Source organism: Cynara cardunculus, unplaced genomic scaffold (assembly GCF_001531365.2).
Source record: "Cynara cardunculus var. scolymus isolate 2C unplaced genomic scaffold, CcrdV1 Un_Scaffold_4767, whole genome shotgun sequence".
Lineage (NCBI taxonomy): Eukaryota > Viridiplantae > Streptophyta > Magnoliopsida > Asterales > Asteraceae > Cynara > Cynara cardunculus.
The window spans coordinates 32,758-43,597 of NW_020202053.1; the positions used below are offsets into that span (position 1 = coordinate 32,758).

Below are 10,840 nucleotides of genomic sequence, written 5' to 3' on the forward strand. Positions count from 1 at the left end.
TTACTTAGGTCTTAATGTACTTAAACAACGTAGACTTCATGAAGGACAGCTGGATACAAATTGAAAACTCAAACGTAAAACTTAGCATTATTCTCTTTCGATCCAACCCTTTCCGACTCTCATATTTCTAAGCATTTTTATATTACTTAGAGACCAATCCAGATTATATTGTCTAAACTAAAGTTGTAGATTGGTATCATACGAGTCTACTGCTTTTGAAATCATCTCATTTGGATCATCCATATATTTTATATGAATTTTATAAAACTGCAAATTAATACCGAATACAGTGTAAATAGCCCTAAAAACATACTGTTTCGAGCCACTTAGATTCATAACTGGAATTTTTACCCTTAATGAAAGTTATAGTATCCAGTAAGATCTTCCTGACTACAAAATACGAGCGTATTCTGATATACGGTTTGTGAGTTATACAATTTTGACTTTCTTGTAACCCTTCTTGATGTCTAACAACATTATCACTTTAATGATGTTCTTAATCACCAACAGTAGTATCACCAACATTATCACTTTATCACCAACAAGAAACCATGGTGCATTCACCCATCTCTACCAATTTCACCAAAACCCATCTTTATATAACAAAAGTCAAATTTTCTTACCATTTCTTGCAAATCAATCATGGAATCAAGGAACTAACGAATATATAATCATAATCTAAGCATCAATTCATGATTTCTTCACTTATTTTAAACATGCATTAAGCTTATCTCACCCAAATACTATCATACTTGATGCAACTTCAAGAACAAGAACAAGGATGAGATTTACCTTCAAATTGATGCTTAATCCTTCAAGATTGATGTTAATCTCCTTAATATGAAGTTAGATTTGGTCTCCATTGATAAGAATCGCACCTAAATTTTCTTAGAGAAGGCAATAGCTGAAATGGGGTCTTAATGGGTCAAAAATCGTGTTTTATTAGCTAAAACCCGAGTTGGGTCGGGTTTGACCCGGCTGGGTACCCATTTTTGACCACTAAACACTAAAAATGACATAACTTTTTGCTCGGAACTCCGTTTTCGATGAGGTTTTCGCCTACGCGTTCGTAACGAGATAATCTACAACTTCTGATAAAAATATTTCAGAAAAGATCTCCCAATAAAAGCAGTTTAACTTATTCGTAACTTAGACATTTACTTTACTTAATTCTAAGATTTGACTTTTTGATCGGAATCGCGTAAAATTTCTCCAACACTTCTAACACCTCCTAAATGATTCTAAACCTAGTTTCAAACCTTCAAATTGCAGAAAACATCTTTCGTTAGAACCCAACGCTCAAAACATACCGAAACATGACATTTTTAACACTTAGAATTCTTTTCCATTACAACAACCTACTTTAAACACTTTCAACTACATAATACTCATTTTCAAGCCAATGAACATACAAAATATGAAAATTGAGCAAGGTTAGTCAACGTTACAAATACCTCCTTCTTTTGAGGATTTCGTCCTCGAAATCATTGTTGCTCAAAGAGTTGTGGATACTTGGCTTTCATCTCGTCTTTGTTCTCCCAAGTCCAATTTTGACCTCGGTGATGCTTCCATTTGACCAAATCCAAGTCTACAATCTTATGTCGAAGGTTCACCGTTCTTTCATTCAAGATAGCTTCCGGTTCCTCCGTGTATGTCAACCATTTATCAACTTTTACCTCCGCTAAGGGAACCGCTTCATCATGTTTACCAAGACACTTTCGTAAATAACCCACGTGAAAGACATCATGAATTCCGGCGAGTTCTTCCGGTAGCTCTAAACGATAAGCTTGTTTTCCCACTCGATCAAGTATCTTGAAGGGTCCAACAAAACGAGGACTTAGTTTACCTTGCTTACCAAATCTCAAAACTTCCTTCCAAGGCGATACTTTCAACATAACCATATCACCCACGTTGAACTCAATTGGTCGCCTCCGTTTATCCGCATATGATTTTTGTCGATCTTGTGSCGCTTTCATTCTTTCTCGTATAACTCGGATCTTGTCATGAGTAATTTGGATCAACTCAGGACCGGCCAAAATCTTTTCACCCGTTTCTTGCCAACAAAGAGGCGTACGACACTTACGTCCGTACAAAGCCTCAAACGGGGCCATTTTAATCGTTGAATGGTAACTATTATTATAAGAAAACTCTACTAATGGCAAGTGGATATCCCAGTTTCCACTGAACTCAAGTATACATGCCTTCAACATGTCTTCTAATGTCTGAATGGTACGCTCTGACTGGCCATCAGTTTGGGGATGATACACGGTACTAAGGGCAACTCGCGTTCCCAACTCTCGTTGCATACTCGACCAAAACTTGGAAGTGAACCGAGAATYACGATCAGATATTACTTTCACCGGTACACCATGTCGTGCAATAACCTCGTCAATGTACAATCGTGCCCATTGATCCATCGAATAAGACTCGCGAACAGGAAGAAAGTGAGCGCTTTTTGTCAATCGGTCTACGATAACCCACATACTATCATGTTGTCTAGATGTCTTTGGCAGTTTCGTCACAAGGTCCATCGTCAACTCTTCCCACTTCCATACCGGAACTTCAAGAGGCTGTAAACTTCTATATGGTTTCTGGTGTTCGGCTTTCACTTGTAGACAAGTGATACACTTTTCAATATATCGGCCAATATCAACATTCATTCCCGGCCACCAGTATTCGGCATGCAGATCATGATACATCTTTGTACCTCCCGATGAATAGATAACCGTGATTTATGTGCTTCCTCTAGAATAACCTCTCGCAAACCCTCAAGTCTCGGTACCCATATTCGGGTTTTAAAGACTTTGAGACCACGATTGTCTTCAGATAAGGAGTCTACATAGCCAACCATACGTTCAGACTTCACGTGGTGTGGCTTTAAAGCCTCGATTTTCCACTTATGAAGATCATCGATAAGAGTAGACTTTATTGACACATGAGTGATAGCATAACAAATACTAGCTACATGTGCCTTCCGACTCAGCGCATCCGCTACTACATTGGCTTTACCTGGATGGTATAGAATTTCACAATCATAATCTTTGATCAACTCCATAGCTCTTTGTTGACGCATATTCAGAGTCTGTTGGTCGAAGATATATTTCAAKCTCTTGTGGTCGGTAAACAATTGGCACTTCGTGCCATAGAAATAATGTCTCCAAAGGTTAAGAGCAAACACAACGGCCGCTAACTCAAGATCATGCGTGGGGTAATTCTTCTCGTATTATTTCAGCTATCGAGAGGCATATGCAATTACTTTGCCTCGCTGCATCAACACGCATCCCAAACCCAATTTAGAAGCATCGCTATAGACCAGAAAGTCATCACTACCCTCGGGTAAGGCAAGTATCGGTGCACAAGTCAAACAATCTTTCAAAGTCTGGAATGCATTCTCTTGAGCCTCAGTCCATACAAATTTCACATTTTTACGAGTGAGTGAAGTAAGCGGTACAGCGATCTTTGAGAAACCTCGTATGAATCGTCGGTAATAACCCGCAAGATCAAGAAAACTACGAACTTCGGAAGCATTCTTTGGTTGTTCCCACTTTTGTATAGCTTCAATCTTAGATGATTCCACATAAATGCCATCACCTGAAATCACATGCCCCAAGAATTGTACTCGACGAAGACAAAATTCACATTTTGAGAATTTAGCATATAGTTTTTCCTTCCGCAACAGATCCAACATCTCTCGAAGATGTGAAGCATGTTCAGCCTCAGACTTAGAATATACGAGTATGTCATTGATGAAGACGATAACAGACTTATCGAGCATAGGACGACACACTCGATTCATCATATCCATAAAGGCTGCAGGGGCGTTAGTTAATCTAAACGGCATAACAAGGAATTCATAATGTCCGTATCGGGTACGAAAAGCTGTCTTTGGTACGTGCTCTTCACGTACCCTGAGTTGATGATAACCCGACCTCAAATTAATCTTTGAGAAATAACTTGCGCCCTGCAACTGATCGAATAAGTCATCTGTACGCGGTAATGGATACTTGTTCTTTATCTTTACCTTATTCAATTCGCGGTAATCGATACACATACGAAACGATCCATCCTTCTTCTTCACAAACAATACCGGCGCACCCCAGGGTGAAGTGCTCGGTCGAATAAAGCCCTTGTCTAACAACTCTTGCAATTGACTCATCATCTCTTTCATCTCGGCCGGTGCAAGACGATATGGTGTATTTGCAATTGGTGCAGCACCCGGCACTAAATCAATATGAAATTCTACTTGCCTGTTCGGCGGTAGACCAGGCAAGTCATATGGGAAAACATCTTAGAATTCACATACTATAGGCATATCTTTCATAGTTTTCTTCACTTCTTTGGTTGCATCCAAGACATATGCCATGAAAGAAGAGCAACCCTTAGTAATATAATGTTGTGCTTTAAGTATAGATATTACCATCACGTCACCAATGCGTCTTTCCCCATAAATGTACAAGTAGTCTCCGTTCTCGACTGGCAACCGAACCATCCTTTCATAACATATGATAACCACGCGGCTTTTCACTAACCAATCCATACCAATCATGACATCAAAGCCACAGATATCTATAGGAATCAAGTCTACGGAAAAGTTATGATGGTCTAACACTAAAGTGCAGTCTCTAAATACTCTATCAGCTACCAAAGGGACTCCATTAGCAGTATCAATGGTAAACGGTATAGGAAGCATAATTGGTACAAACTCCCAGTAGCGAACATAATCATGCGACACAAAGGAATTTGTAGCTCCAGAATCGAATAAAATACGAGCGGGTTGGGAGTTAACAAAGAAAATACTGGTAACGACATCTGGCTCATCGCGAGCCTCTTCCGCAGTAATCTGGAAAGCTCGAGCTCGTGCTGTGGGTACCTCCTCCTTTTGACTTGAGAAACCTCCCACTGTCGGTCGTTGCACCGACGCCTTACTTTCTTCCCATCTCATACGGGGCATTCAAATTGTCGGTGACCAAATACTCCGCAAGAATAACATGCTCGATCTCTTTTTGGACAGGTTGTACGAACATGGCCCATTTCGCTGCAACAGAAACATCTCAAGCTTGTTGATTCAGTAAGGCGTCACCCTTGGTGAGTTTTTCCGCATCTTTGACAAAGACGTAAGGCATTCGACTACAATAGAATAGTGTTAATTCCATAATCCACATTTTTATGTCTACGGTATTAAAAAGAATTATACCTGAAGTGAATAGGCTTGGGATTGAGCACGCGGAATGTTTTGAGATTGACTCCGCCTCGGAGTGAAAGATCGAGATTGTCGCTGAGTAGGTACAGAAAAGGTTCTTTCATTCCGTTGCCTTTTCGGCTCGAAATTTGGTTCATCAAATATAGTTAAATCGTGTTCACGACGACGAACGTACTCCACAACTTTATTGAAACTTGGAATATCGCGATTAGCAACAAACTCCCGGATTTCTCGCCTCAAACCATCGACAAAATGTTCGATTCGTTCGTGTTTGGAAGATAAGAACCGTAAAGCAAAACGTGCCTTTCGGTTAAATTGAGTCTCATACTCAATTACAGACATGTTCCCTTGCTTGAGTTCTAAGAATTCTTTCTCAAACATCCGTTGCAAGTCGATCGGGCAGAATTGCTCAAAGAAACGAGTCTTGAAAGACTCCCAAGTCAAGCTTTCCCGTTCATCTTCAGTAAGGGATTCAAAAGTTGCATCCCACCAAGTGAGTGCACGTTCTGTCAACATTGCACTTTCACTTTATCCTCGTTTAACACTCGAGAAATCCGGAATACCTTTTCGATGTTTTGGATCCATTGCACTGCGGTTACTGGATCAGAGAGTCTGGTGAATTCAGTAGCGCCGCCACTACGAAAGTTTTTAAACGAGACCCGCTTAGATTTGGCTTTTGAGGAATCACCCAAGACTTTCTCTTTACCCTTTCCCGTGTCATGCTTAAACTGTTCAAAGGTTTGTTGAACGAATATCGAGAGTGGTTTCATTAATCGTTCACTACGGAGAGACAAGGGTGTATCATCTTCATTCAAGTTGGGATCGGGATTGTTTTCTCCATCATCGGGGTTTGGTGGAGTGTGGCTAGCAGCATCACCATGAGACATTGTCCTAAAAGGTGTATACATATAGAGAGTATTAAAACATATAGAGTATTGTAATACCGCCAAATAATAATGTTAGTTTGATTCTTCATTTTATTAACTTATTGTATTTTGTTTATTTGAATGAATGAATTATATTTATATCCAAATACATTGTTGTTTATAATTTAAAATAAAGTTTAAAAAAATAAGAATAATTTTTAATATTGGTATAATTTGAAGAAATTAGTAAAAAACCAAATGAATACAAATGAACTATTCATAAACAACTAGAAGTGTACTCGTGCAAAGCATCGAGAAACATTTCCTTTTCAATGTTTCGTTTTATTTTTTATCCATGTAGATATAATACGATTTTATGTGGTTTTGAGAAAAGGATAATGTTTTTATTTTTGAATAAGATATAAATTTGAAGTAACTTAATTTGGGTTTATTTATAAAGATAATAACTAAGTATTCTATTAGAACTCAACAAATATCCTAATTATATTTTAGATTTTTTATATTTTAAAATGAAATGTTTATTCTATATTTGATTATAGAAGAGATTAAAGTGACGGCGTCACCGCTGTCCGCCTTGGCTTAGCACCATCAACGCTCTGCCTTGGCCCTCGATTTTGATTACCATCATCTCTTCCGTTCATTTATAGGCTTTTTTTGGTTGTTTCTGTTGTGATCTATTTTCAACACTACACCACAGTTTTATAGCAATGAGAAAGGTATCCAAGGCTGATAAGAAGATCGCTTACGATCAGAAACTCTGCCAGCTAATTGTAGTATTTTGGCATGTTTTAATTGTAGTATTTTGGCATGTATATATATATATATATATATATATATTAAACATTCCGGGTAGTTTATTATTATGTCCTGGTAGGTTTAGGTTCATCCGGTTTGTAAGTAATTATTATCTGTAGTTGTGATGACTTTTGGGTCAAACCGTATGAACATTTTTGGTGGTTTTTAACTAAAATTTATATCCCGTATGTTTTGKAGGTTTAAAACCAGGTTTTAATGATTTGTGGGTTAGTTAGATGTTTTGTTGCTACGGTGTTACACCTTATCCACAATTTCTTTAGTTTTTCTGTTGGGAAGCTTTTGTGTTATCCTTGGTACTTGAGCATTTGGATTCATATCATGTGTTTTGGTTAAATGGTTTTTTTGCAACATGGAACCTAGGTTTGGTTGTCTGCATGTCATCCTACGATTAGTTTGATTACCTTAACTGTGCTGAACAGAGTGTTTTTATTCACTACCCTAATAGAATGATTACTGTTATAAAAAAAATACATGGGTCAATTGTATTGAATTAGACCCAATTTAGAACCCATTCAAGTCTCTAATTGGCATCTTTGGTTTAGGTAACTTGAAAACCCATCTAGACCGTCACCTGATTAGATGGGACCAATCGTGGATATTGATAGGGTTATATCGGTTGAGAGCGGACCAATCGTGAGTTCTTTCGAGACTGTTGTTGGAGTCATCTTATATTTAGACCAATCGAGATCTCAATACGTCATCTGCAAGCGAAACTAATCAAAAATCTATCGAGGCTGTTGAGATCATTAAGCACTTATCCATGTTGAATGCTTGTTAGATATAGTTTGGTGATTGATTACTCAATGTTTGTCCCTTTCACCACTTTAACAAATTATAGTGTAAAATTTACACAAAATAAGGATACCTTCAACGTTTTTTACATTTTTTCATCAAGTTTTTATTTTCACATGATCCCATATACGTAATATCGGCGTGCTCATTTACCAACTTAAAATTGATTAGAAACTCGAGACCGTCCACAACCCAACACTTTTAATATTTATCAAAAATATGGATGTACTATTCATCATTAATGTTGTAACATATTAATCATATTATTAATCATATGAGATTCATCTATAACACATCCATATTTATCAATATAACTTGTACAGTTGAGGTATAAATGTAAAACTAATACATCATGTTGTCTAAAATATGTCAAGGTATTTGTTGGTACGTTTTTAGACGGCTGGTTCTTAAGGTTCAGTAGGTTGGTTAATGTTAACAATAGATACCCATATATGGTATTCAAGTTCTAAGCCTAGAATGCCAAATTTAGGTCAAGTTGGTTCAACTATATCATCATAAGAGTGAATTTCTTTTCTAAGATGATGAGTTACAATGCATATGAAAACACCATATATGTTCCAAGTTCCTGCATTGCTCAGCTCCAGATTTTCCTATTAAGACTTCATTTTCCATTTGTTAGAACCATGCCATAAAGTTATTGAAACCGGAGCCCCAATTACAATGTCTTCCAACCTAAGGATATTTAAGGGGCTATTTGACAGTTGCTGAATGTTTCGGTGCAAAATGATTAAGAGGCTCTCATGATATAGTACAAAATAAAATATAATTGCTTAGTAATGAAATCAGGGTGCTTAATAGTTAAGGAAGACCCAAAAAACCCAGTTAATTTGTCCTGTAGAAACAGAAATCAATGGAGGAGAAGTTACTATTGTTGGGCTAGTATTAAAGTATGATTCGTTTGGTTTTCAATTCTTTCGAACAACCTGGTAACCAAATAAAATAAAGGTTGGTTTAATCGGTTTTAATTATTTAGTCCGGTTATCGGCTACACCGAATAAGCTTTTATTTTAATAAAGTTCATTTATTTGTTTTTCCCGTAAATCTGTATATGAAAAAGGTTGCGATTTGTTGGATATTTTATGAATGAGACAACAAAAAAGTTATTTGAATTTTAAGAAAGAGGGTTTATAAATATAAAATATGGGGGAAAAATTATAAATTGGATTATTTGGTTAATTTAGTTTAAAACCATGTTTGTAAAAATATAAATGAAAACAAATAAAATAAGGCAATCTTATTCGGTTAATCAAACATTTTTACCTAGAAGCTATATAACTCAATTTTTGGGTTATGCGGTTCCGATTTTTAACACCCTTAGGCAGTATTAGCAGTAGTCTGCCAAAGTTAGCGATTTCAATCAAAACTAACATATCAAACTTTTACTCTACAATCTGCCATCATGTCAAATCATTCAAACATGGACGATCCCTTRTAGAAAATTTGAAGTTGTTGTATGTTATTTAATCGATCCATGACTTTTTTTAAGTGCTTGACAAAATATTTTACCATCATACATTCACTAAGGGGCCGTTTACCTAAATGCTTACCCGGTAAGTGCTTCACATTAGGAGTCAACACTATACTTTTATTTTATTGGGTAAGATTGTAGTACATCAAAACCTATCATATACAACCATTTACCTGGTAAGCACTTACCCAGGTAAGAGTCGTCACCCTCACTTACCGGGTAAGACTCTCCATCCTTATCATCGCTCTTACCGGATAGGATTCTTGGCCCTTGCCATGTTCATCCGGTGAGAAAAATTACCCGGTAAGTACTTACCGGGTAAGCGTTTAGTAAACGACCCCTAAGAACCTTATGACAACTTTCCCTTCTCTAGACTTTCGTGGCTATTGTTTAGCCGAAAAATAAAGGTTTTACCAATTCATGATCGTGACCAATTTACATGCATGGTTTCGAATGGCAAGTTTCCTTGGATGAAAAGGTTTGGAAGGTTTCACGATCGTGAAGGAATAACCATGTGCGATCGTGAACACTAGTCAACGACTTTTTCCGTTCTACTTTTTGTACATGGTTTTTCATCTTTTCATGGCATTATGTCTTTGACATATGTTTTCTTGGGCCTCAAATATTTCATCTAACGTAGATGGAAAACATGTGTTTTTTTCGCTAACTTATACTTTCATGATTATAGTTTATTCTAACCTCAATTGAGGTACAAATTGCAATAGGAATATGTAAAGAATGATTGTGGAAAAAAAATTAAAATGGTATTTTTAAATACCCAATAAAGAATACCGAGTTATATAGCCTGCCATTTGACACGTCCATATAATAACTGATTAACGTTTAAACTGTTCATCTAAGTATTTCTTTATAATCCGTAAGTGTGTAAATATGATAATGGCTTACCCTGAACGGGAGCCAAGGCATTCTAGATATAAAAATACAAGAGGTTACAGGGTTTTTAAAATATTTACATAACAACCCAGTTTATGTCTCCTCTCTAAGACATGCATACGTCTCCCACAATTTACCAAAACAAAATGTGCTAACTAACTTGCACACAGTTCGGTAGCATAACGGATGTAACTTGAACATATCTTTTGCTGGTTTTAACCAATATAATGGAACTTTCTTCTATAAGCCTATTCAACAATGGGAACACAAACTAATTAATAGTTGTTTATCCTATAAAACTAACCGATCCTATAAAATAAACTAACTCGAGTACGAAAATTGAAATTATCGTCACTCTAGCCATATTTGTGTAAAGTATATTGGAGGATTCATGGACGAACCGGTCGTATCCGAAACAACCTTCCTATTGGTGCAATGCATCCTCTTAAAAAGCCCAACAACAGTGGGCTCGCGACCCCATGCATCTCTGCAATAAACAACTTAAGCAGTTAATATACAACAAAATCATATATATTCATAAACTATATACATAGTATAGTAGATGATAAATTACCATGCGATCCCGATGYTGAATGACACTTATTGATCCTCCAACATGCATGGACGATATCCCCTCATACTGTACGTCCCTATCCCCTCATACTATATGTCCCGATTGGCCCTAGATTGACGCCTAAAACATGTCGGTTTCTACACCTATTAAGACATAACACATAAATTAGTATTAAACAATTACAAAAC

The 10,840-nt window shown here is 36.8% G+C and overlaps 1 protein-coding gene across 1 annotated transcript; it reads right to left on the reverse strand.

The window, feature by feature from the left end:
* Nucleotides 1-5,188: 5,188 nt before the first annotated feature.
* LOC112504142 lies at nucleotides 5,189-6,087 on the reverse strand. Its single transcript, XM_025108094.1, has 2 exons — nucleotides 5,907-6,087; nucleotides 5,189-5,706 (listed from the first exon to the last, which is right to left on the reverse strand). Exons 1-2 carry the CDS (start codon nucleotides 6,085-6,087, stop codon nucleotides 5,189-5,191), a joined length of 699 nt encoding a protein of 232 aa, XP_024963862.1.
* Between the last annotated feature and the right edge of the window lie 4,753 nt (nucleotides 6,088-10,840).

Excerpts from the sequence above, each read along its gene's own strand:
- LOC112504142 (XM_025108094.1), bottom strand. The coding sequence starts at position 6,087 with ATGTCTCATGGTGATGCTGCTAGCCACACTCCACCAAACCCCGATGAT. Across the intron at positions 5,707-5,906 it reads TAAGCATGACACGGGAAAGG|AACGTGCACTCACTTGGTGG; the intron begins GTAAAGAGAAAG and ends CAATGTTGACAG.